The sequence below is a fragment of the Thyridium curvatum genome (assembly GCF_004353045.1).
Source record: "Thyridium curvatum strain D216 chromosome Unknown NODE_140_length_52492_cov_86.342863, whole genome shotgun sequence".
In the NCBI taxonomy this organism is placed as follows: domain Eukaryota; kingdom Fungi; phylum Ascomycota; class Sordariomycetes; order Thyridiales; family Thyridiaceae; genus Thyridium; species Thyridium curvatum.
This window is the reverse complement of record NW_022156895.1, coordinates 1-26,606: the sequence shown is the minus strand read 5'-3', so window position 1 is coordinate 26,606 and position 26,606 is coordinate 1. Positions and strand designations below refer to the sequence as shown.

The window sequence follows — 26,606 nt, the reverse complement described above, 5'->3', positions numbered from 1 at the left end:
TAGTTTGGTCAAGAATATGTATCAACTCTAAGCCCTTTCATCAACCCCTCAAAATGTATTGATTCGCATCAACTAAAGCTTGTGTTACTGTTCCTGGCCTTATTGCCTGCCATCCTCGCAGCCAGAGGAATACAGCCCGACTACTGAGAATTCATCTTACTACCGTCCACCTAGCTACAGGGGCTCAGGCAGCTAACTCCTGTGCTACGAGTCGAACATTTGCTTGTCCAGCGAGCGGCGACGTAATACGGGCCAAACTATGTATCCTTCGAACCTTCTCAGATCCAATATACGACTGTGTTGAAACCTTGAGTCTCCATCCTGAAGAAGTTATATTTGCTCCTTGACAGAAGGAATCAGTCCTTCATAGTTCTTACGCAGCAGTTACGAAGTGACTAGATATTGCATGTTCGCTGTTCAGGAGATATAAGGCTTGTTCCTGTGCCCCTTCTTGTTCTGAAAGTGCACTCTGGCTTGTTCTTGTCAACTCAGTTGGAAAGGCTTAGTATCCAGTTATATTATAGGAACCTTGCTGCCCTTGGTTGGTAGCTGCCGTGAACTGATGTGAATTACTGACAACGGGAATTGCCCGCTCATAGTACCTGCCCGTCTATGATGTTTCGAGAGATGCTGGTTAATATCAATCCATTCCGACTTTCTAAAAACTTGACCGTTTGCCTTCCCACTCCAAAGATCATATGCCTGCATAACATCCTAGCGCCCGAGCCATCGACGTAAGAACCAAACCGTGTACCGAGCCGCCCACAAGCCATAAGCCAGCCAGTAGACTGTATACGTCGGGAGGGACCAGATAATTCTGGCGATAACCCAGCTACTGTAGCCCACCCAGTGATCTGACCAAGTTCGTAAATCCCGCGCATACCGAGAATACGGTTCGAGTAACGAGCAGATGGCAAGGGCCAACAGAAGGGAAACAAGAGTGCCGAATGGTATTGCTGCAACCAGCATGCCAATATCGACTTCGCCAGGGGCCCGCTGGTTAGAGGCGAGTGCTCGTCCCGCTGCCAGAAAAAGCACAAGCCCCATACCAGCCATCAGGGAAAAGAAGGCTGCGTCCTGGATACGAGTATAGACCGGTCTGTTGATAAACGACATATTGATGAAGTATTTCTTGATAGAGACGTGGATGATGAAGGGTTTTGGTTTCGACAGACTCTGTGGCCTCGCTTTGTAGAGGCTTCTTCCTCGGTGTTCGGCAAGCTGTCTCACGTGTGGTACAGACTATGCGGGATCTCCTGGATCTTTTGTAGGTGGTGTCTCCTGGAGGATGCTGTTCGATGGAGGAGAAAATTGTTGTGGCCGGAGAGTTTGTGGGCAGAGAGCTCGTAGGCGGAGAGTGTATGCGCTTTGATGCCCTCGGGCAAACCTTGGGGGAATATACGGAGGAGTACTTGTAGTGTCGCGTCCGGAGTTGGCCCACCAAAGATTGCATCATGGGTTCGGACTCGGTGAGGCTCAACCAGGCCTAAATTCTGGTAGTAGTCGAGGTGTTTCAATCCTTGTGCGCATGCCACGACGAGGTCTAGGCACGAGTAGACCAACGAGACCAAAGCAAAGCTTATCTTGGCATTTAGTATCAGACCGACCAGAGAACAAGGACTTGGGTAAATTGGAACATGACTAGAGCCAAGGCAAGTTGCAATTACATCTTCGACATGACAACTCCCAAGAGGTGTCGTCGCCGTCTCTGTGGTACCTAACTACATACCTAGGTAGGTAGTCCACCAGCAAGTACTCCCTAGAAGTACCTTATGGTGGCAGGTGCTTTCTCATCAATCGCACTTCTCGCTGACAGAGGACATCTTGCATCAGATCACGAGCCCTCCATAGAAGTATTGTCACGTTGGAACCCCTAACTGATTAGGTAGTCCAGTCTACTTGGTTGGGCCCAATTACTCGAATCTGCCAAAAATGTCGAGCACAAACCCAGTCAGACGGATCGACCAAGTGCGCGGCTGAAGCTCTGGGCTAGCCATAAGCCACGAGGTCTGTGGAGGATTCACTGCAGGGTGCATGAAGCAAAGTGGCATGCCCGCCTCCTAGGCCGCATGACCCAGACGGCGAGTGAGCGAGTGAGATTGCCTCTTACTTTGCGAACAGTCAAGTATCGAGACGGGCCAAACAGGGACCCGGACTATCAGTCTCGGTGGGCCCAACAAGGTACTCCTACAGGCCAATCCCACAAAAAAGAAGAGGCTGGTGCGAAAAGATATGTGAGTGTGTGCACACAAGAGCAGAGAGCATTGGACATGCCCGGGGCCGGAGGGCGGGCAGAGAGTTGCAGGGCATATGCGGCATGGTGCGTACGAGGTGTGGTTGGTCCAGAAAGCAAGCCAGTCGGCGGGAGGAGGGCATGGACATGGGGTGACAAGGGAAGCCAGGGCCGAGTGATGCGCGAGCAGGGATGGATGGGCCTCTGTGCTCCGGGCCTCTCGCTGTGTGGGACTCCGTACCTAGGGAAGATACAAAACCAAACGGCAGAGAAGGGGACTGTCCTCACCGGTCTCCTTGGGGGGGTAGCTGCTGCAATCAGTGCAATCAGGCAATATCGGGGCTCTCGATCCGTGGGCTCCGGCTGCGGGCTCTGCAGCATCGCGTTGCACCGCAGGGTCGGCTGGGTGTCGGCCACTCTCTGGCCTGGAGGGAATCACGATGTATCTGATCGGATCAATATGTGATTTTTGGAGGTTTCGTAGGCGTGTATAAAGTCCAAGCCCTTTTGTTGCGGCAAGGCGCGGCCGTCTCGAGAAGCCAGGCAAGTTACCTACGAGCACAGACATGACATGCCTTGGACGGGGTGGGGAAGATGGAAGAGGATATAGGCCGGAGGTGCAGTGCAGGAAGCTATCGGGAGGGTGCAACGGTGACATCGGAGGAGTCTGAAGGGCTTCGGGGTGGAGATACTGTGCCTGCTCCGAGTGCCCAAGCTTTCGAGGCCAGAACCTCGAAGATACCGAGCATGTTGAAGTCCAAATGCAGCCGAGCATTAGGGACTAGCTTGCTGCACTTTTGGACAAGCGTCAGCGGCGAGGGATTTCTGGTACATATACGGAGGAGGTACCTTAGGCTCAGGCATCAGATCTGCGACTCTTTTTTTTTCGAGCTCTCTCCAAAGTGTGGTAATAGCGGTGGAGGACGAGAGGTGATATTGAAGGCAAGTGCAGAGCCTGTGGGGCTGCGGATCCACGAATGCAGGTGTTAGTGAGCGAGGGGACATCAATCCGGAATGGTTCGTGGCTGCCAGAGATGTTGATGGATTGCTGCTAAAGAGTCGAGAGTGAGAGTGAGAGTGAGAGGAAAGGTAAGTAGGGCGAGGATAGTGGTTCAAGCAAACAACATCAAGTGCAACAAACACGGACGGTCGAGATGGAGAGGTACCTGGGCAGCCGAATCCCAGAGGGACCTACCTACCTAGGGTGCTAGGTAGAGATCTGAACCCTGCCCTTGCACGGCAGTGAGAAAAAGTGGACGGAAAATGGGCAAATCAGCGCCATCTGGTGCTTCTCTTTGCTCTGATTCATCTGTTCCGAGCTGCATGGCTTGAATACCTAGGTATGATCATCCAAGGTGCCGTGAGCGTGCCCGTCTTGTCGCGGGAGGAAGGAATTGAATGGTGATCATTGCAGCCAGGTCCAAGATTGATCTGTTAAGAGAGCACATTGTCGTAACCTCTTGCCTCGGAAGCGCACCTCGTTGAGGAAGGGGAGAAACCAACTGTTCTGCTCGTCAATCAAGAGGTACTACTTGTACTAACGCACCCATCAGTCTGGAACCCTGAAGCTCAGAGCTCAGAGCACCCACAGCAGGTGCCACAGAGTTATTTGGGTACCTAGGTACGAAGGTAGTAACTAATCGCTTGGCGGGACTGGATTGCTCTCACCTCGGGCTGGGCTCACCTCAAGTCCTGGACTACTACCTCCCTATGTAGTCCCTTTGACAGTCGCATCTTGAGCCACTGTACTGAAGCACTAACGCCTGTCTAACTCGCCCTCACCTCTCCCACATTTTTCTCTCCTCTCTGTGCACTTCAGTAGCCTCATCCCTTCATCTACACCTCTCCTCATCCTCCGACTCTCGAGACGTCTTTACGGCTCCCTGTCCTTCCGCATCCTCTTCCTCTCTCTTCCTCTCGCACACATCCCCCCCCTCTCTAGCTCTCTATCTCTTCTCTCTCTACCTTCCCCGTCTCTTCTCTCATCCTCTCCATCTCTCTCTACACAAACGCCATCTTCTTATCAATTCCTCCTCAACTCTCCACCAGCCGAGCCGAACCTTTGTCTCTTCCTCACTCTCTCTCTCGAGACCGCACTCCAACTCTTCAGCCTCGATCTGTCGTCTCCCGACTCTCCAACATCACCAAGGGAGGAGACCAAGACACAGCTCATCTTCCCAAAAAGAGACATTGCCTCGCATTCCGAGCTTGCAAAGGTACCTTGTCTGCATTACCTTGCCTACCCCGGTCATCCCTCCCACCATAGTCTGCGCCAGAGCTCTCCCTCTTTGGCTGGAGAGCACTCGAGTCCCCAGCTTCTGCAGCCGGCCACGCCAAAAAGGCAGCGCACGCACCACCAAGCAGTCCTTCCGTCTCCAAGCGGGAATCCACTCTTGACCGCACCAGGCCACCGTCCACTCTCCTAGCACTGCACTACCACTGCAACTGCCACCCGGGCTGCCACCCCATCATCATCCATCCTCACCACTCAAGGGCTCTCTCACTCCCACTTCACCCACTACCCATTCCCACCACCACCCCCCCATCGCCCGCCCGCCCATCACACATCTGCCCCGCTCGCAAATCCTTACCACCTCCTCCACCACCACCATCACACGCTTGTTTGACCTGCCTGTCTGTCCACGCGCTTCCTAATAGGTACGCACCCTGCCCCGCCAGACTGGCTCGCCGATTTTCCTCGTCTGCGCTATTGATGCCCTTTTTTTGTGCGCAACACCCTCTCCATATCCTCCTCCTCCACCATCGCTTGTCCAGGGTATCGCGCGATTCAAGCTCCGCGACACTTTGTTTCCTCTTCCCCCCCCCACACCGACAGCAGACCCCTCGCCCACGCCCGACGTCCTCCTAGCCACATGCCAATTCAATTGCTGCATGCAAGCACCCGGCTGACACCTTCTCCAGACTTTGCGACGGCAGATCTGCTGCACTCTCCGCGACTCTATTCGCCTCGCTGAGCTCATTTGTTGACTCTCCCCCGTAGCGACAAACCCAAACAACCCTTCGAGAGCTTCCTCCGAGCCCTTGTATTCCTGCTCAACCTCTCCCCACGACCCTTTCTCGACAGCGACATGTCTCTATCTCAGGATCAGATGCTGCCTGCCGGTAGCGACTTGGTCGAGGGCCTGGACCACCTTAAGGTGGGCGATGACGAGCCACGCCTCGGCCCCGACGGGGAGCCTGCCCCCAAGACGGAGGAGGAATACGCGCAAGCGCAGCTCACCCTGAGGGCCATTGTCTCTTCCAAAGAGGCCGGCGTCATTATCGGTAAGGGCGGCAAGAACGTTGCCGACCTGCGAGAGGAGACTGGTGTCAAGGCTGGAGTCAGCAAGGTCGTGCAGGGAGTTCATGACCGTGTGCTTACTATCACTGGCGGTTGCGACCCGGTCTCCAAGGCCTATGCTGTCGTGGCTCGATCGCTGCTCGAAGGCGCTCCAGCCATGGGCATGGGTGGAGTCATTCAGGGCAACGGGACGCACCGTAAGTCTCTCCGTCCTACCAAGCTGTTCATAACCCTCGGCAGCGTTTGGTTGTACTATGCCTTTCATACTCGATGCTGATCAACTGCTCTCACAACAGCTCTCAAGCTTCTCATCTCCCACAACCAGATGGGCACCATCATTGGCCGACAAGGCCTCAAGATCAAGCACATTCAAGATGCATCCGGCGTGCGAATGGTAGCCCAGAAGGAGATGCTGCCGCAATCGACCGAGCGGATCGTCGAGGTCCAGGGTACCCCCGAGGGCATCCAGCGCGCTGTGTGGGAGATCTGCAAGTGCCTCGTCGATGACTGGCAGCGAGGAACCGGCACTGTTCTTTACAACCCCGTCGTGCGAACCCAGCCCGGCGCGACTGGTTCCAGTCTTGGTGGCGGAGTGAGCTACGGCTCGCCTAGCAGGGGAGACTATGGCTCCCCTCGTGTTACTCGGACAGGTAATGGCGCCGATTTTAGCAACGGCGGTCCACGTTCGTTTAATCGCCGGTCTGATTCTGATGCAGCCACCCGCGGAGTGCCCACGCACGATGAGAACGGTGAGGAGATTCAGACGCAGAACATCAGCATTCCCGCAGACATGGTTGGATGCATCATCGGACGTGCTGGCAGCAAGATTAGTGAGATTCGCAAGACGTCCGGTGCACGTATCTCCATTGCAAAGGTATGAGAACCGCCGGCCACGCCGTCGCGCTCGAGTCGCACACAAGCTCACATGTTCTTCTAGGCCCCCCACGACGAGACTGGTGAGAGGATGTTCACGATCATGGGCAGCGCCAAGGCAAACGAGACGGCGCTGTTTCTGCTCTACGAGAACCTGGAGGCTGAGAAGATGCGGCGCAGCCAGGCCCAGGCGTCGTCGGAGTAGGCTTGGTCGGCATGTCTTTTTTTTTTTTGCAAGTTTTGGAAGGACTACATAATGGAAGTCGGAACATGGCGACAGGGCTCTTGAAATGTTTTGTTTTGTCGGATTTGGTAACCCATGAAGTTTTGGGGCATTTCCAGATCTGACTTGCCGCAAGGCTGATTGTTTGACGGGCGAGATACGGTACCAAAATGATGCGACGACACCCACGCGCACACACACAGACACACACTCTGACCCTTTTCGTTCGACGAGCATTTATTCACTTTGCTCCTTCTCATATTCTCTTTTAACTACTCTCACTCTCTCATGACACCGATTCTCCTTGCCTCTCTGCGTCTCTGCCTCCCGAACCGCACCGCCCGTGGATGAAGACCGTGCCGTTCTTCTCGACAGGCTCGACATTGCTTCCATACCAGGAAGCATTCTCTTTTCTCACATGATACGACTTGCACTCTGGAGGATGTCTTGACCCACCACAACTGCCTCTTGGAAGAAAACGCGCACCTTGTTCGCTGGATTCTTAGCTCGGGCAAGTCGAGACCGTTGAGAGACATTTCGTCCCCGCCTTGATGCAACATCCTGATGAGAGGGGCGATATGCCTCCGACGGCGGCCTGGCGATTGTTGATTCGTGCGGCCCGGCTTTATATTTTTGTGCTGGCATTGTCCCCGGCACACGCGACGCCAGCCAGTACTCGGGACCCTGTCGGCGGATGTTGTTGTTGTTGTTGCCCGCCCCGTTACCTGTTCGAAGATTTATTCGCTACTCTATCAATACAGAACCACCGCCCTCTCACGGCGGTGCTCTCGGATATGGCTTGTATTGTGGGATATTGTTCCGTCGCCCTGAATGTGGAGGATGTCTTCTTGATAGTACTACGTTACTACATGAAGACAGCCATCCACCCTGTGGCTAGTGCGCAAAGACTAGCCTTTGTACAAGTGATCAATTGAGTCGTTTCCCTCTTTGCCAGAGTGTCAAGCCAAGCTCACGTAGGAAGCAAACGTAGCCGATCGAGGGAAAACATGTGCTAATCTGACCACTGATTTTCGTATCCGTAACCCTCAAGCGCGTGTCAGCGGCTCTTGATAATAAGAGGCGGACGCCACGTGGAGTGCCCTGACATCTGACAGCCAACAGCGGCCTGGGCACACCCAACCTATTTTAGCTCGTGGGCGTGGGCGGCTCTCGGGTTTGGTTCGTCTTCTTTTACGGAGGACCAAGTGCCGATCTGGGGGGCACCTCTCATGCTGATGTGATGTAGTTCGTTTTTGGGAGTTTGCCAGCGGGGATTTTCCGATTTAGTGTACAAGGTACCGATTTTAGGCATTCTTTAGGCCGGGGATTTGCTTGGGCGGGCCGTCATGTGGGTGTGCCCCGGGGTGGCTGCTAACGTTAGTGGTCAACTGGTGTGTGTGCTCAGTGCTCAGATCGGATGAAGCCAGCTTGTTCATTTTCGCCAGTAATTTGCTTACTCCGTAGCATAAAACGAAGGTCCAGCCAGCCAGAGACAGACAAGACATACACGAGCCACCTCTGCTTGACTTCTCTAGACGACTCAATGACACAGTGACTGGCGAAAATCATACGCTTCTTTTTGTTTTGCTTCTCTGTCCCCTTTTCAAGAGAGGCGACCAAGCTCCTGCTGTTCTCGCTCGGGACACCCCTCTCTATCGTTATATGTACAACCTCGACGCGCCGACCCCGTTGTGCATGTGAATCGCAGCATCAGTCTCACAAACCTGAAGCGGCAATGGCGCGATCAAAGCAGGCGACTCCCATTCGGAGGCAGGTCTCGTCGGAATACACCGGCAAGCACGACCGCGTGCCTCGAACTGCCAATCCTGCCGCCGCCGCCGCCGCCGCTGTGCCGAATGGCATGTCCAATGGCAAGCCCGAGATGGCGCCGGCCACAGCCTCGATGCAAGACAACGGCTTGAGGCAGGTCGTTTTCGCCGTCGGCGGCATCTACGCCTCATTGTAAGCAGCGATAACCTGCCCGGGAGACCATCAATCGGCATGCCCATCTCCTCTCCCAACCCACATACACTAACGATCGCGGCGTGCGTGCGTGCGGCAACAGCCTGACGTGGGCGTACCTCCAGGAAAAGCTCACCACGACGCCCTACGGCGACGCGGCCAAGCCCGAGCTGTTCAAGTTCCCCGTCTTCCTCAACACCATCCAGTCCCTCTTCGCCGCCACGACGGGCTTCCTCTACCTCGCCGCCTCGACGCCCAGGGGCCAGCGCTCGCCGCCCATCATCCCCAGCCGCGCCATCCTGCTGCCCCTCCTGCTCGTCGCCGTGACCTCGTCGCTCGCCTCGCCCTTTGGCTACGCCTCGCTCGCCCACATCGACTACATCACCTTCCTGCTCGCCAAGTCGTGCAAGCTGCTGCCCGTCATGTTCCTCCACATCACCGTCTTCCGCAAGCGCTACCCGCTCTACAAGTACCTCGTCGTCGCCGCCGTGACCGCCGGCGTCGCCGTCTTCACCCTCCACGGCGGCAAGCGGCACAAGCACTCGGGCGGCGGCAGGGGCTCGGGCGAGACCGCCTGGGGCCTGCTCCTGCTGTCCATCAACCTGCTCTTCGACGGCCTGACCAACAGCACCCAGGACTACATCTTCCAGACCTTCCGCCCTTACTCGGGCCCGCAGATGATGTGCGCCAACAACGTCATGCAGACGCTCGTCACGGCCTCGTACCTCGTCGCCGGGCCCTATGTCGCTACCACGGCCGTCGGGCGCTGGGTCGGCATGGACGAGGGCGCCGCCGGCGGCGAGCTCGCGGCCGCGCTGGCCTTTATGGCGCGGCACCCCGGCGTCTGGCGCGACGTCTTGGGCTTTGCGGCGTGCGGCGCCGTGGGCCAGGTCTTTATCTGTGAGTTTCCTTCTTTTCTTTTCTTTTATGTTTCGCTCAAGCGGAAACAAGAAAAAAAGGAAAAAGAACAAAGGAGAAAAAAAAGCTGACATGCCCCTTTCTGCCACCAGTCTACACACTGTCCACCTTCTCCTCGGTCTTCCTCGTCACCGTCACCGTGACGCGCAAGATGGTCACCATGATGCTGTCCGTCGTCGCCTTTGGCCACCGCCTGTCGCGCATGCAGTGGCTCGGCGTCGGCCTCGTCTTTGGCGGCATCGGCGTCGAGGCCCAGATCACGCGCCGGGAGAAGCTGGCCAAGCAGGCCGCCGCCAAAAACAAGAAGCAGTAAAAAGGAGGAGGGGGGAGGGAGGGAGAATCATGATGCATGTGTCTCTTCTTCTGTTGGTGATATGGACAGGATAAGTGTTTTGGTAAGTTTTGTTATGTATAGAACTCGGTCTCCGGGTCTCAAGCGGCATTGTCATGCGTGTAGAGGCAGGCAGCATGAAGGGGAAAAGCCTGGCGTTTTTGGGGCATGTGTTTTTTTGCAGGACCAAAAAGTTGTTTCTAGTCCTTGACTACTTTTTCGATAGACCTACATCTAGTGGCAAAAGGGACGACGTATTGGAAGCCACGTATAAACTACCTTAGGTGCGGTCATTGGGCAAGGGGGTAGCATATCTAGACTCCATCTAGAGAGGCATTGACGAGCAGTGTATTATCACCCGGGGGAGTGGCTCAGCGTGCATGATTTGTTATCAATAGTATTTTTTTATGACGATATGTGAATGTACACAAGGGGTTTACTACCCCTTTCATCTCCTTCGCTTTCTTCTCTTCATTGCCCTCGTCCGTCCATGCAGCTCTTTAGCTAGATGGAAGGAAGGGTCATGTAGCTCTTTGGCTTCATGCCAACAGCACGGGCAGTTCCCTCGAGCTACGCGCAACTCGATCGATGTATCGTCATCTTTCCGTGGCTGGCCTCGAGGCGGAGCCAAGAAGGCTCAAGCATGCCGCCAAACCGCCTGGCTGGTATGTTTATGCTCCGGGTGTCCGGTCAGAGGCAGTTAAGGCATACATGCTCTGCTTTCCTGTCTGGAAGGAGTTCCAAACCCTGCCCCTCAATTATACATTTGGCTTTAGGATGTACTCGAGAAAGAAATCAAAATGTGTGAATCAAAGTGAAAAAGAAAAAAAGCTTTCAGGTCTCGCTATGTTTCGTGGTGGTATTTCGTGATTCAAGAAATTCGCCGAGTCGCCTGTTTGCGCCCCATTTCGTGAGTTTCCGGTCCAAGCCTCATATTGCTATCCGTTTGTGCCACGCTTGCCAGGAACAAAAGTGATCAGAGGGTGGTCCCAAGAAGGAACCAGGAAGTGATTGACGGTGTTGGGAAAATGAACAAATGAGAATTGTTGGGGCTTCATAAAGCCCGAGGTGGGATTTGGATCCATGTCTGAGAGCTTCCACCATCAAAACGACGGCACAGGATTTCATCATCAGACACCAACTCCGAGACCATGCATATGATGTTGTAAAGCGATTGTAATTGATTCAAACATTTGATGTCGAGTGCGGTATTGATATGAATAGATATCTCGATCTTGAGTATCTCTCGTTGGGCTGGAGGTCAAGTATATAGACTAAGATGCGCCCTCACAGAGTCTAGATAAATTCGTCGATTGACCTGACGATAGGGGTCTCGCCCTTGGTCGGGGGGCTCCTCGGGTCTGCGACTTGCGGCGGACGCCCAAACGGAGAGAATGGATCTCGCGGAAACATCGTCTCCCTCGGGGAAAACAGGCCCTCACTTGGCGTGGGCGGCACCTCGATGAACCGCATACCCATGCTCTCAGTGAAATGTCCGTGCAGAGGGTTGTTGGTCATTGTCTCTACGCGCGGGGACAGGAGGGCTGCATCGTCCGGATAACTGTTCAGACCCGTCATGTGATGGTCACCAGAAGCCTTGTCTCGGGTGGCATCGATGCTCGCCATGCTTCCGAAGTTGAGCGGTACCAACCCAAAGCCTCCTGCTGGTGCGCCGAAACGGTGGCTCCCAAACCCAGGTGATGGCGGCGGCTTGGCAAACGAGCCCAAGGAGCTAGATGAAACAAAGCCAGAGTCGGGGTGACTGGGTTTCAGCTGGGTATTGTCGAGATTAAAACGGCCATATTTGTGAGGGTCCGACTCGTCCTCCTTCTCTGTCCAGGAAAAGCTCGAGGGGGCCGATGACGGGCCCGGAGACACGGGGTCCCTGCTGTTTGGCGTAGAGTTTCCACGTAGGCGAAGAGGACTCTTTGCCGGGCTGGCACTCCCATCGGCCCCATCCTCACTTGGCAAGGGAGCAGTAAGAGGCTCTTTGGGTGAAGTGCTGATGGCCTCCGATGCTGACATGGTGGTTCGATGCTTCGTTGGGCTTCGGCCCGATCGCGGCTTGAGGCCTGAGTTCGGCGACAGCTTCTTTTTGGAAACCTCCTTTTGAAAGTCCTGCAAGCAATACATGAGCCGCATATTTGGGCTGATCCATCTGCTCTTGGACTGTGCGGCCCGGTACGCATCATTGACGCTCAGCTCCGGGTTTTGATAGAGACCATATGCGATGATGAGACTCGCAGATCGGCTGGCACCTTGCTGGCAGTGGATCAGTACCTTCTTCCCCTCCCTGGTCTTCTTCTCAATGGTTTCGCAGAGATTCATCAGATCAGTAGAAATATCGGTATTGTGATCCCATGGAATGTGAATGTACTCTGGCTCTGCCAGGGCGAAGGAAACAGCCTTTGGAGTTGTTGGCGTGGCATCTCCTTGGGGGAACTCGAAGGCGGTGGCGTAGCTTGCCGCAGTCACAGCAGTATCGGGTATCGGCGAGTCATCCATCGGCTTGTCGTCGGTAGCTGGCTCAGTTGACGCTTGTTGGCACGCCTTGAAGGGGTTGGTAACCTCACGGGCGACGTTGATCACCACATCGAACCTCGACGCCTCCTCTGCTGTGGGCTCTAGGTAGAGGAAGACATTGTCGCCGTAAATAGCAATGGGGCCGTCCGGATAGCCGGGCGTCTTTTGATCCTCGTTATTCTCATGCTCATGATAAGGCTCGAACTCAAAAGCGGCCCGGCTGGCGATTTGTGTGCGGATCGGGGACTCCTCCTCGAGAATCGCCGAGTCGAATCCACCACTGTTGGATTGCTTCGGTGGCCGCAGGAACGAGGACAAGCCGGACTCGTTGCGCTCAAGAACTGTCGGGATCGTCATGCCACCCGCAGGACCGAAGGTTGCCGACTTCAGAGAAGAAAGCATATGAGGCGAAGAGGTGGAGTGTTTCAAGGCGCGGCGCTGCAGAATTGGTGGTATAGAGGGGGACTGTGGTATCTCTAGAGTTGTGGCCTTGGCCAAGTCGGAAGTGCTCGTCTTGAGGCTGAGCTGGCTGGGCTTCCTCTTCATGGCAGGAATCTTCGGCTTGATGAAGGAAGGGGATGAGGGCTCGGAGACGAGCGAAGAAGACAATGAGTTGCTGACAAAAGGAGGCTGTATTGAGAGGCCTTTCATGTTTCGCGCGCGGCGCGGCGAGGGCGAGGTCATAGGCCGCGCTAGGTTTGAATCAGAGACGGTGAGACCACCAATTGAAGGTAGACCGCCAAAGTTGGAGGCTGGATAAGACGACAACGGGACCAGGTTGACGGGTGAATCGGGGGATGAAGAAGGCGATGGGTCCGAGAGAGAAGAGGAATCGGTGCATGACATGGTCGTCGTAGGAGATGAGTCGGCAGACTCAAACATCCGTGCGGATAGGCTCTCTGAGGGTTGATGAGAGGGATCTGAAGGAAGGGCTGCCGGTTGAAGTTGTGTTTGAGCTTCGCCTGAGAACTTGGTTGTAGGCTCGATTTCCATCATGTTTGGGTCGACAACAGTGACAGTTCCCTGCCCGTCCATGACCCCGGACTCGAGGTCAAATACGGACATGAACGAGGGTATTTGGTCCTCGTATAACTGTCGCGCAGCAGCTGAAGGCATGTTCAACCAGTTACTGCCAGTCTGATGTATGGGTCCCTCCCGAGATCCAAGCAAGTCACCCTTTGACTGCCTAATCCAATTCCTGGCGAGTTCTGATGATGCTCCAATCGCACTTGGCTCTCAGACGACCGAGAGACTGAGGGATCGGTAGCCAAGTGGCTCAAAGAGGTCGAGTTACTTCGGACAGTCCTGCTGATTCCTCCAAAGTGTTGCTCGGGGTGCAAGACTTCTATCTCAAATGACTAGCCTGCAATCATGTAATGTGCTGCAGCCTACTCAGATATCAGGGCTGGCCCGATGGTGAATGTAACAAGCGGTTGCTCCAGCAAGTGGCTTGCCTTTGGGAAGAGAGTGGCTGCGTTTAAGAAGGGCTCGATGAGGGGTGAAGTCGAGGACACAGATGAGATGTGAAGAACGGCAGAGAGTCGTGTTGGGTCAACAAGGTCACCACATTGTTGATCGCTGGCGAGTGTCGACTTGGGAAGTTGAAGAAAGTAAGCGCTTGCGAGATGGCCGGGACTGGGTGGCAGTGGAAGTGGCCGTTCGAGGGCTGGGCCGAGTGAATGGCTTGAATGGTCGTCGAGCTGAAGAAAGAGAACAAGAGGTATGTGTTAGCCCAAGACGCAGGCGTCAAAGCCAGAGGGCCAATGCAGGTAGGAGAGAGGCCGGCGGTTGCGCACCAAGTAGAAGTGACTGGAGAAGAGAAAAGTAGGTGGTGAACAAGGTGTGTTGTTGCGTGCCTCTTGACGGATGGGTGAGGCGGAGGAGGAGTGAAGAATCGATGTCGGAGCGAAGCGCGAAACCACGCCTTCACTTCAGTCGAGGCAAAGTCGAGGCGAATCGAGAAGAGAAGAGAAGAACAGAGTGAGAAAGAGGACGGAATGTGAGTGGAGGATGGAGGATCGCGGCAACAAACGACACAGACTTGGCGCCAGCATTGAGCGCAGCGCGCGAAAGATGAGGGAGGAGAGAGGGCGAGAGGAGGATTGAGAGACGAAGCATGGGAAAGAGACCAGGGGATTGTGAGAACTGGCAGGGGGGTGGGATGGTGGTTGCCGCCGCACTGGCAGCCCCAGGAGGTACTTTGTACGGGTTTGAGGGCCAAGTAGACCAGGGGATACATCAGTTCCAACACAGGCACACGCCCCCCCTCCCCCAATCGGTACCTACCTCCTAGGGGGCTTGTAAATCCTCGGCCCTTCAGCGCTGCTCTGCCTGCAAAATGCCCTGAACGGGCGCGCCAGGGGTGGGCGTGAGGAACTGCAGGACTGGCGGGATTTGCGCTATGAAGGTACTTGCGGGTCTGGATGCGGGAGCGTGAGTGGGGCAGACAAGGGTAGTGCTCGCCAATAGCGACAGCCTTCAGGGGCCGACATCCATGCGGCCAGCCAGTCACGACATGGCAGAGGCCCGCTCCAGCCAGTGGTTGGCTGCTGCATGTGAACAAAAGTGTGTTTGCGAAACAACAGCGCTGCTAAATATAGCCATGCGCAGACCGGCTAGCCGCCCCTCTCGGCCCAATCACGCTCCAGGATCCAAATTTGGCCGCATGGCGAGGTGACTCTGTTGAGAGCCCTCGCCAATCGACTTCTTGCTGTCTCTGGCTCGCCATGCATATCAAGGTCTGGATTCATCTTTGTCCATGATTCTGTTGGGTATCTACTCCGTAGGCTTACATGCAGTGTCTACACTACAGTGCTTGTACCTCCGTGCGCATCTGGAGGGCGGCGTCGGAGATCGACTTCCTGGCCAGGCCCGACAGCGTCGGCGCCCTCCTCTTCAACTGGCCACTAGAACCGGGAACAGACCCGGGTCGGCTAGAAGGTGAGCCTACGGAGTCGATTGATTTCTCAGCTGCTGTCAGCCGAGGCCGACCTGACTCGTCCCGGCGCTGTTCAAGCAAGCTAGGTACTTGGCCCTTTGGGTAGCAGCGTCAGGCTCACGAAAAAGCACGTAGAACAAGGACAAGGTGGACTCGCGGGCTGCGAGGCACAGCTTGAGGCGGGTGAGAGATGCGGATCCGCTTTCGACGGATTACCGATCAGAGCAACTTCGGAAGTTGTGGCCCATTCCCATCTCCGGCACGGTAGTCAGCAGACGGTGAAGTGCTTCCTCAGCTAGATTGCCGGGTGTCAATGCATTTGACATGGACTGCCTGAATCTATAGATTTGGGCCATGTTTCTCGATCTTGGTCACGCTTTTGACGCTCTGCTCGATTGTCCCTCCTCCGTGACCAGATGTGCACAACCTGGCGGACACGCCGTGTGTCTCGCGGACTGCCCTCCTGTTCATGCACTGCGCTACTTGGCGGATGTCAAAAACTGGCTTTCGTCTTCTCTGGTGCCCTGATTCCTCGAAACAATACCATTCACACACTGGAAGCCAATCTTGGGACTTCACAACAGGCAACAAACAACCAGATACAGGGTCGGCGCCACGGACATGAAGCGCCCTTGTCCGCTAGACGTCTATATATAACACACAGACAAGGTGGCTAAAATTGCCATAGGGTATGTATCCGCCTTTTCTACTTGTACGTACCTACTTGTACATAGTTAGCTGGGTCTGGGATAGGTAGGGGTGAATGTAGTTATCTCGACACGCGGTTTCGCACCTCAGATGAGATGAATCTGTTTCTGCACCACGTCCGATCAATCAACTCCAAGCAGTGTTGCCAGGTCAACAATACCTGAAATCGAGAGGCTGTGGATCATGAACACATCGCTGGTAAACATGCACGAAACCGAGCCCTTGACGACGAGGGTCAGGTCAAAATACTGAAACTCGCAAATTTAGACGAAGGAGAAGAAACCGAGATCACAGCCCCGAGTCGCTCGGCGCAGTTGTGTGGGTACCTGGCACTCGCCCAGCTGGCCCTGTAAGCCCTGCTGAAAGGCAAAGCAGCACAGTCGGGCAGCTTAGCCTCCCCCTGAGAACCAACCTGGAATCGACTCTAAACCTTAAAAGGCAGAAAAGCCTCGGGCCTCCCTCCCAGCGTCTTGGCAAAGCTGAAACATGCAACGGCCAACGCTTGTTAGTTCCCACTTGCCAGCATTGTCCCTGTCGCGCATGGAGAATGAATCGGCTTCCCTGTTCTTGTTTTTAGGGCATGTAGCTACGAAATTCCCTGCCCTGGACACAAATAAATAAAATCTTGGCTGGATTCGCGGGAAAAGAGGGAGAAGAGGGAGAAGAGAAAGAAAACAATAGCCTTTTAAGACTGCATATGTTTAGACTCGACTACATCCTTTGTTGAGAACAGGCGTTTCTGCAACCAAGTTGTTTCATCATCTCTACCCGGCCCAGCTCACTTCTAGGTGTCTAAACACCACAACACTTTATGATTTCTGTTTCCTTGGATTCATGCCTCGCTTTGCACTCGGCAGCTTACTTTAATGGTCTCATGGCTGCCATGCGGGAGATCGCTCATTCCGGGGACGGGTCAATCATGCTGTTGTCTTCCCTGACGGTTTCCTCAAGGGCAGCTCCAAAGCACCACTTCGTAGACTAGCTCTACTCTTTGATCGCAACCGCAATCGCTACACCGAACTGGTGTTCTTGCTGTCTCGGAGGGTAACGTATCTGCCATATCCGTATCATCGGTGGTGCCTGTTGATCTACATACCATTTAGGAGCTCGGCAGTAGCATTGCCTCGATGACCCGGCACTCCTCAAATTTGGAGAGTCTTCAGTGGTCCCACGATTTGATGGCGGATCAAACACTCTCTCTGCTATACACGATGCTTGATCGATCAGGATCATCCGACCCGAGAGCATCATGCACTGACAGCTTTATTCGAGCAAAGCCGGTCACGTTTGCGCCCCTGATATAGCCATCACATCTCCTCGCTTGATTGGAGTCTGCAAGCCTTGTTCCGTCTGAACAACACCATCTTTGACCAGCGAGTGGATGGAAGAGTTCAGTCCTCCCCTCCTCTCGGATCACCTGCCCAGACTACAAGTAGTAAGGCTGTTGTTCAACGTGACTGAACTCTCTTGCTCTTGGCACTGCTTTGGGTCCAAGAGGACCATATACGGTGACTGTCTTATTCCCGGCTGGAAGAGCTTTTCGCAACTTGTACTTGACTGCTTCACCTAGATGTGGCCCACAATCCTCATCTTCTCCGGAATCCAAAGTGCTGCTACCCTGATCCGATGGAGGATTCTTACTAAGGCACGGAATCGTAAGCCCCAGTATTTCCGTACTTGATCGATTGCCATCTCACAAGGATAAGCTGCCGAAAATCTTACATACATTTGATTGCGCACATACAGCTCCAGGACTGTCGGAAACAGCCACTACAAGTACGGAGTACAAGTAGAGTAGGTCAGTCCTCTGTTTGGAAGAGCATGGCCGAGGTGTGAAAGGTGAGACCCCTGACACCCTGCAGCTGACTCCATACTTAATTTCGGACCCTTTTCGCTCCACATCAGATCGAAATATCCAATATTGCGAACACATCCTTTCGATATTCCTTCGCCCTGCTTGGACAGCGGACTCTCGACAGTTTGAGCTGTCCCTGACCTACGGAGTAAGACGCTTGATCACCCACCAAGTCACGATTCTGCGTTTTCGAAACAGTTTTGAGAGGCTTACCGATGTGACTTATGGAGACCACGGGCTGAGGACGTCATTTCCTATTGTCTTGGGACCAAGTCTACATCTAAGCACTTTGCTTGGCCAACTCTATTTGTCCGAGACTGCGAAGTACAGACTATGTCCCTTCTGTTGAAGTCGATTTATTAGCGGCCGTCCGCCTTCCTTCTTGCAGACAAGTGGCTGCACGGCCCGTGCTATCGTACCCTCTACAAGTCGCTACACACCTGCCAGCCAATCTTCTTGTTCGTCTTTACTTATATAAACATATTCCCACGGGCCACTCCTTCATTCATGTTGACTTGAATCCATAGCCACGACTCAACAAGCCATCTTCCCGCAGTTTATATAATTGCAATGACTCATCAGGGGACAGGTCTGTACTGGTTATTGAAGAAGGCGAAGTAGAGCAAAGGCAGCATCTCGGCGGCATGGTTACGCTTCTTGCCCTAATCCACGCACGAACACATTCATATCTAGTTATTGGACAGGTACTACTGAGAAGAGTAATAGTCCGTAGTTTCAATCTTTCAAAGAGTACTCCGTACAGAAAGCTAGGTAGGCGACTCCACTACTAACGAGAAGCCATACTTGTCACAGGAGGTTCATCATCGTTTATTAGAGTCAACTCTTACCTAGGTATTCCGTTGCACCCAGACTCTTTGTCACGGGTGTCTATCCACAGCGTTGAACCACCAAGGATAACGCACCGGCCGGACAACAGCTGGCATCTGGGTGGGACTGTCCGAGCTTTCTGCTAGGTTCAGGACGTCCTTCAATTTGCACGGGTGGGCTAGCTTGGATCAAGGTTTGAGGGCAGGGTGGTAAGGATCGCACGGTCAAGCTGGCGAGCAGTGTGGCTATGAGGGGAGCTGCCACCAGCAATGTCGCAGACCTGAGCGTTTCCTCTTGGAGCTGAAACTATACCCGAATCGAGGTTGCGTGGAGTTCATCAAACACGCTGGCTCTGCGGGAGACCTGCTAGTGTGATCCTCAGTCGATGGACAACGCAAGTTACAAGGAGTTGCCATATCTTACATCCCCTAACCAGATCCAGTTTGTACTGATCAGTGCGCACTGTCGATGTGCTGTATCGACGTATGTAGGTGTGTGTTGGTCTGGTCTGCATGTCCACCTTTGCCGTCTGTTTACGGTGTCATCCACTTCTGGGGGAACCTGGCCGGCCGTGAACAAAGAGCACAACACAACAATTCGAGGGGTTATGCACAATGCATAAAGGCGAGGAGCGAGAGAAGATAGGCAAGATGCAAAGAAGAAGAAAAGACAGGAAAAGCAAAAGGGACATGACTTGCATGCAGATAGACACATGTGATGAATGCGCCACCAGTACGTCCGTCACCAGAAATCACCTTCTCCCAGCCTTCGACACATCCGTGCCACCCGCAGATGAAACGTGCGCTCCCACAAACAAATCCTCCCCGCAAAGCGAAAAAAGCAAGGTGCGCTAACGTCCGTCCCGCCTCCTGCTAGCGAAGGTCCAGCGAGAAATGACAGCGGGCTGGGGCCTCGCGAGCATTGGCGTGCTGGGACCACCATCCACCTTGCCCACCATGGCACCGTAGCGTCGCAGTGTCGCCGCCCTCTAGGACAAGTCGCTCGCTCGCTTCTGGGTCCGTCCCCTGTCTGGGCCTAGGATGAGAAAGGGGACGAAGTTGATGAATTCAGAAAGTGATAGACGATGCCTCTGCCCCTGCTTGCTGCAGGCCGTCTTGCTAGCAGAGTTCCCATTTCTGGTCAAGGAGTCCAGCCCCGTCGACACCGGAGCTCGACAATTTTCCACTCCCTTCACTCGACTCGACCCTGTGCGAGTTGGAGTAAATCTCTTTGCTTTTCCTCTCTAACTCTTCTTTTTCCTGGAAGACGACGGGCTTGAATGGCTCGCCGCCCTCCTAGATCTTGAGCCCACTGCGTTTCTTGACTGAGCTACCGTCCGATCGACCGGCCGTACCGGGACAGCTCCCTTGGAAACGAACCACTGGTTGCGCATCTCCTTTTCCCCGACCTGCCCACCGAATAACAGGCTGGCCAGAGTGCCAATGACTGCCTCAGGGACTGCAGCTCACTCCCATGGGTTCACCTGGTCAGAGCGCCCCCAATAACTAATGCTATTATACGCCATTCTGCCTGAAGAATCGGGGGCTCTGAAACTCGACCAGGCAAGAGGAATTGGAGATCGAGAAGGAGAGAAGGGCAGAGCGGGCGGAAAGATCCAGTCATGAATTCCACCAGCTCGACCTCGACTGTGGCGCCTGAGACGGGCCAACCCCCCAACCGTACAGCGGCCTCGGCGGACGCTAGCGCCAGCAGTGCCCCCGAACCCTGCGCCCACGGCCACTATCAGTCGCCGCGAGACAGCGGCCTCATCAGCGACGCCGTCACCACCACCACCACCACCACCACAGCTGGGAACAAGGCCAGGGAAAGAGACACGCACCACACGACGCACCGCCAACACCACAATTCATCCAAGCTGCCGGCCTTCCGCTTTGCAGACTTGAAGCGGGAAACACTGGCACTGCCGGCCCTTTTGCAACACCAAATGCCCCCTTCGCCTGTTTCGCCCGACCCAGACCACCTGCAGACCTCAAACGACCCCACCGAGCTACCGCAGCCAGATCTGCACCAGGTGCAGCAGAGCCACCAGGGTCAGACCGGCCAGACCAACCCCGTGTCGACAGCGACTCAACGCCAACGCCAAACACCTGCAGAACATCTGCCGCCACCCACCCACCATCCCTATCACCATCATCAACCACAACAAAGCACCCCCGCCGCTGCGTCACCGCCTTCTGCGCCCGTGACATCAACATCGGCCGCCGAGTCGTCCGGCTCATCGTCGGCCCCATCCTCAGCGAGGACCTCAGCATCCCTCAATCCCCCCACCAGCCCCGGTCGATCTCGCGCATCCTCCGATCAGACGCCCGCAACATCGACCCAGATCACGCCCTCCGCCACCGCCGCCACTACACCGAGGCGGCCCGCATCCTACCCAGACTCGCCCTCCAAGGACAGAGACCAACAGGCAAACGCCAGCGCGGCTCCCTCATCCTCTACGATCATCGCGCGATCCAAGCAGCGTCGTGCGCCCGCCTCGTTCAGTTCAGACGGGCACGAACCGCGACCGAATGCGAACACGCCCGCCATAATCCGACGATCCAGCGCCGGCACGCCCTCGACCAAGGACTGGGCCCAAGGACAGCGCGAGCTACTTCTGCCCAAGTCTCTTCAAGACAAACCTGCAGATGACAAGAAGAAGCCGACGTCACGTCCACCAGTATCGTTCCGGCCGCCGAGAAACGACGGTTCATCAGGCCGCACCGCCATCCCGCCCATTCGCTCATTCCGCTCTTCGGGGTCCCGGAAGAGCCTGCAACTCGATATGAATTTGCGCGGCCTCCGCGACGAGTCGGACGACGCGTCCGAGGCTGACCAGCATGATCGCACACTACGCGCCCTTGAGGGAAGATCCGACGACCACTATTCGCAGATGACGCCGCCCGACTCGGCTGGTGTCGCCCCCGAGGAGAACACGGGGGATCTGTTCATGCGCATCGCCGGGGAAGAGTCAACACGTCGAGCGCCTGAGCCGGCCAGGCCGGTCGAGGAACAAACCGCAGCCGTAAGTGACCCAATCATCATAGTTGACTTGTTCAATACTTCTGGAGCTTGTTAGTGCAACTCCAAGGGGCTGAGACTTCAGGGTGTGCTTGACTCCATTTCGCGCACACTTCTCAGGTCTTACGAGGCGAACCCACCATGCCGTCATGGCAGATGCATCGGGCGTACACTGCATGCTTGTCTCGGCTGTCTGCCGATATCACCTGGAAATATTTGACCGCTCTGTCGTACACGCGTGTTTGTTGGAAGACTGCAGCTTTTCAATATCCCACCCATCACAAACTAACCGATCCTCCAGACACGTTTGATCCGCTCAACCCAGCGGCGCCCTTTATCAGCAGCCATACCTTCTTACCAGGCTGCCTCTCCACCACAAATACCGCGGAGATTATCAGACCAGCGCGAGAATTCGCGAGCGAGCACGCAGAGAGACGTCGCGCCTGCTCAACAGTCAACCCGAGAGCTGGCTCGCCGGGCCGTATCTAGGATCGAGACGCCGCGGACAGCTCGATCTGTCGTTTCTTCAGCGAGACCTTCGCCTAGCACGCCCAGATCTGCTGGCTTCCATGACTCGCCGGTCGACAATATGTCTACGTATGCGCGAAGACGGTCGTCGGTGACAGAAGGCGGCTCCTGGGTGCCTGGACGATCCAGTTCCCATCGGACGCCCTACGGCTTCGCCAAGAATTACAACTCATCACCACTGGTGCCTCGAAGCGCTGATCCGACCAAGCTGGACGCCCACGACGGACACCACGGTCGAGAAGGCACCGAGTCGACTGCGTCAACGGCGGCGCCGTCTACTGTATGGGACGAGCTTGATGATCTCAAGTCGCGTTTGCACCGGCTCGAGCTGACCGGCAAGCTCCCGCCAACTTCTGGAGCGGCCATGTCCCGAGCATCCGACGACAGGCCGGCGACAGCCACTACGAATGCAACGACGCTGTCAGGGTCGCCGAAGCGCACCTCTGGCGGTCAAGCCCAAGCAGAAGCAGCCAGCACCACATCCTCGCAACGCGAGTCGCAACCTATTCTGATCTCAGCCCTTTCCAAAGTGAAGACGCACCTGAACGCAGATGTGTATGGCGCCATCGAGTCGGCCGCCACTGAGGCCTTGTCCTTGTCACATATGATGGGCGGTGTCGGCCAGCCTGGACCGATCTCCAGCGGAGCGAGCACCATTGGAGTGGGCGGCACAGCGACTGTGACGGACCGCCAACTGCGAAGAAAGGCCGAAAGCATCTGTCGAAGTCTTACCGAGTTGTGCCTCGCTCTGAGCGACGAAGCCGCTCAGAAAAAGACACCGCAGGTCTCAACCCCGCGAGAGAAAGAGGGCACACCCCTTCTCAGCCCTACTCTTAACAAGACCTTCGCAGGCTTGCCTCCAGTGCGACGTCCACCCCAGCCTACTGAACTGGCCATACCGAAATCAGCTACCAGCCCAAGAGCAGCAACGAGAGTCGAAGACAGGAGATCTAGCCTATTGATGTCCCCGGCTATCGCTACGCCCCGGTTTGCTCTCTCTCCGAACGCGCCCTCTGAAGCCGCAGGACGAAGGTCGTCATTACTGGTCTCCCGGACTCGACGCGCAGGCACCGAGGAACCAGAGGAGCAGTCTGGTCGAAAATCCACGTTCCTCAGGACTCGACGCGCGGGGACTGAGGAGCCCGAGGAAGGGCGCAAGTCGTCGTTGCTCCTGCGCCCGCGGAAAGGAACAAACGACGATGATGACGACGGTTCCCGGTTCCGGGCTCCGTCTCGGGCAGCTACCGAGGTAGCGGGGTTGAGGACCGTGCCTCGCGAGCAGCCAGCCCAACAACCCATGCCGTCGATAGAGACAGCTTCGCCAAGTGCTTCGGCACTGCCTCGGCGGCGACTCCTGTCGTCCACCATCACGTCTCGCCTCGCTCTCCCGTCCATCTCGTCCCAACGGCGGTTCCTCGACCGGTCTACACCAGAACGGGACACCAACAGTGTCGTCGAGAAACTGGCCGAGGACCGCGGGCAGCGACAGTTCTCACTGGGACAGACGGCCATGCTCAACCGGACCAGCAGCATCAGCAGGAGGCGCGAGAGCGCGATCCCCAGCTTGTCCGGGACGGCCTCCCAACTCGGGTCACACAGATAATGACTTTGCACAATATGCACAATATGCACGAAGCACCGATACCATTCTACTTTTACAACGCCTTCTAACGACGTCTTCGATTCTCCCATGACCTTTTCGGCGGTGTTTGACGAATGTACCAATAGATTCATAATTTCTGTTCCTTTGTCCTTTTTTCCCCAACAACTTTCTGGTGTCACGCAGGGCGTTCTTTTGTGTACATACGAACCAGCAACATATCCTCACGGGGCAGGCATGCACGGCTTCATGAAACCAAAACACGGCAGCACCCTATTCATCATTGAAGATGGCGTTCCTCCTTTTTATATTTTTCAAACGAAACGTCCTAACGAATCGAGTCATATCGTCGGCGTCTTTTTGTTTTCTTGTCTTGTCTGTTCTATTCTGACAACGGAGGAGGGCTCTTTTTACTTGTACATGAAAGCCAATAATCAGTCAATATTGAATACCGCAAGGTGGTCGCGAACATAGTGTACAATACAACGAGTTGTCTTCGCCAATCTTGTCCGAGATGCATTTGCTGCCAGAGTATTTCATGCCACCCGGACGACCAAATGGTCAGGAGTGTAGACCCTTTAATCTGTCATGTAGCCTTGTAGCGGACATTTGCGCGATACAAAAAGACTCATTTGGCAATTCAGTCACCAACGTGAGTTTAGATTCATCTGATATCCCTGCTGATGGGTTGATGGGGGTTGTGGATTGATAACATGCTGCTTCCGGTGGGTGACTCAGGCCGGCGAGCTGTAATTAATTAATTCAGAGCCAAGCTAAGGACGAGCTGAAAATACAGCCCACCAGCTGAATTGGGTACACACCCAGGTTCACTCACTTCAATTCCAGCTAGGCCCAACTCATATATCACTTTCACTAGGAGCAGCACATCTCCTCGTCCCGGCTGTTGTGCCTTCCCTCATCATTACACATACTAAATCGCATTTCGCCGTTCACGCTGTCTCCTCGCAGCATCTTCTTCTTTCTGGCCACGTCGTCTCGGCGGACGACAAGAAATATCCCCACCCCATCATATCCTCACTCTTCTTTACGCCTTGCTCATAGCCTGCGCCGGCTCAGACTCTGGCCACGACGGATCATGGATCGAGACCAGGCCGACAGGCTGCAGGATAGACTCACAGCTGGCGCCCACGGCGGTCACCGTCGAGGCCGAGGAGGCGGCGGAGGGTCACAGTTTCGTGGAGGAGGAGGTGGTGGGGGCGGCCGGAATCGCGAAACGACCATATCCAAGACCTTGTCACGCTTGCTCCGGCACCAGGCCGAGAACGCTGGTATCAAGCTCGACGATGAAGGATACGCACCGCTAGACCGGGTGGTGAGTCCCTCTCTCTCCCTCTCTCTCTCTCTCTCTCTCTGTCTTTCCCTTCTCTCTTTACAATGACGGGACATAAAAAAAAAGAAAACTAAATTTGCTGTAAAATCCACAAAGATGGCGTGGGCACCCCTGCGCAACCTCTCGCCCACCCTCGACGAGATCCGGAGCCTCGTCGCCAGCAACGACAAGCAGCGCTTCACGCTCAAGCTGCGCGGCGAGGGCGACGGCGAGGGCGAGGGCGAGCAAGCCGGACAGGACCCGGCCGACTTCCTCATCCGCGCCAACCAGGGCCACTCGATCAAGCTCGAGTCGACGGCGCACCTGGAGCAGCTCACGCCCGCCACGGTGCCGCCCACCGTCGTCCACGGGACCTACTTCGCCTTCTGGCCGCGCATCGTCGCGTCCGGCGGCCTCAAGCCCATGAGCCGCACGCACGTGCACTGCGCGACGGGCTTGCCTGAGGGGGGGTCCGGGCCCGACGCCGCCGCCGCGGTGGTCAGCGGCATGCGGCGCGACGCCGAGCTGCTCGTCTACGTCGACGCCGCGCGGAGCATGCGCGACGGCGCGCTGACGTGGTGGCGCAGCGCCAACGGCGTCGTCCTGTGCGAGGGCGACGCCGAGGCCGGGCTCGTGCCGAGCCGGTACTTTGCCGAGGTCCGGGGCCGCGAGGGCTCGGGCGTGGGCGTGCTCTGGAAGGACGGCGAGCGGGTCGCGGACCTGCCTGCGGGCCTGAAGATTGTGGTCCCGCATGGGAAGCAGCGAGGTGGTGGTGGCGGCCGAGGAAGGGGTCGGGGTCGTGGTCGAGGTGCTTGAGATGTGGTTGAGATTGAGATGGAGCCTCCCTCGCCTCCCTCGCCTAGTCACGAAACAGTATGCCATGAGAGACGAGACAAAGATAGAATCGGACATGCCGATGAATCGAGCCAAAGAGATTCATGAACTTCAAATGTTTTATACTTCTTTCGTGTGCTATCTGTGGTATATTGTTGCTTGGATGGGTAGAATGTGACAAAAAGGCCACTGACAAAGACCTCGTTTATGCCCCAGGATATCTCCTTCTTTCGCTCTCTCTTCCTCTCTCTCTCTCTCTCTAAGATAGACAGACGTCTTTGACGTGTCCCATGTATGTACCGTGTGCGAATGCATGTCAAGTCTGAAAATCTTTTGCTCGTTTCATCTTTCATCGTTCGTTGGTGGAATTGTCGTCGCGTGGGTCTTTCACCCCCCTTGTTCGCCCGCGACAAAGATTCCCATGTCCTTCGTGAGGTCCGTGGATAGCCCCAACACCTCTTTTCTGTTCTCTCGAGTGAATGCGTACCCTGTTCTCCCGCATTCGTCCTCCTGCGTCCCAGGACAGCCGCACAGAGACCCATACTCCTGGCTGTCTTTTCAAGTCCAAAAAAAGATAATGGTATCTTCCCAGACTCCGCC

The 26,606-nt window shown here is 55.5% G+C and overlaps 5 protein-coding genes across 5 annotated transcripts; 4 read left to right on the top strand and 1 right to left on the bottom strand.

Moving 5' to 3' along the window:
• Positions 1–3,387: 3,387 nt before the first annotated feature.
• On the top strand, positions 3,388–6,612 carry E0L32_012157 (uncharacterized protein; the record flags this gene model as incomplete). Its single annotated transcript, XM_031134966.1, has 6 exons — positions 3,388–3,395; positions 4,053–4,449; positions 4,500–4,891; positions 5,235–5,731; positions 5,831–6,408; positions 6,472–6,612. 6 exons carry the CDS (start codon positions 3,388–3,390, stop codon positions 6,610–6,612), a joined length of 2,013 nt encoding a protein of 670 aa, XP_030999082.1.
• Positions 6,613–8,365: 1,753 nt separating this feature from the next.
• E0L32_012156 (uncharacterized protein) lies at positions 8,366–9,823 on the top strand (the record flags this gene model as incomplete). The annotated part of the gene is made up of 3 exons (XM_031134965.1): positions 8,366–8,592; positions 8,696–9,492; positions 9,603–9,823. 3 exons carry the CDS (start codon positions 8,366–8,368, stop codon positions 9,821–9,823), a joined length of 1,245 nt encoding a protein of 414 aa, XP_030999081.1.
• Positions 9,824–11,137: 1,314 nt separating this feature from the next.
• Positions 11,138–13,480, bottom strand: E0L32_012155 (uncharacterized protein; the record flags this gene model as incomplete). The annotated part of the gene is made up of 1 exon (XM_031134964.1): positions 11,138–13,480. The coding sequence occupies one exon, from the start codon at positions 13,478–13,480 to the stop codon at positions 11,138–11,140; it is 2,343 nt and encodes a 780-aa protein (XP_030999080.1).
• Positions 13,481–20,314: 6,834 nt separating this feature from the next.
• Positions 20,315–23,845, top strand: E0L32_012154 (uncharacterized protein; the record flags this gene model as incomplete). Its single annotated transcript, XM_031134963.1, has 2 exons — positions 20,315–21,718; positions 22,016–23,845. 2 exons carry the CDS (start codon positions 20,315–20,317, stop codon positions 23,843–23,845), a joined length of 3,234 nt encoding a protein of 1,077 aa, XP_030999079.1.
• Positions 23,846–24,938: 1,093 nt separating this feature from the next.
• Positions 24,939–25,988, top strand: E0L32_012153 (uncharacterized protein; the record flags this gene model as incomplete). Its single annotated transcript, XM_031134962.1, has 2 exons — positions 24,939–25,175; positions 25,290–25,988. 2 exons carry the CDS (start codon positions 24,939–24,941, stop codon positions 25,986–25,988), a joined length of 936 nt encoding a protein of 311 aa, XP_030999078.1.
• Positions 25,989–26,606: the final 618 nt, after the last annotated feature.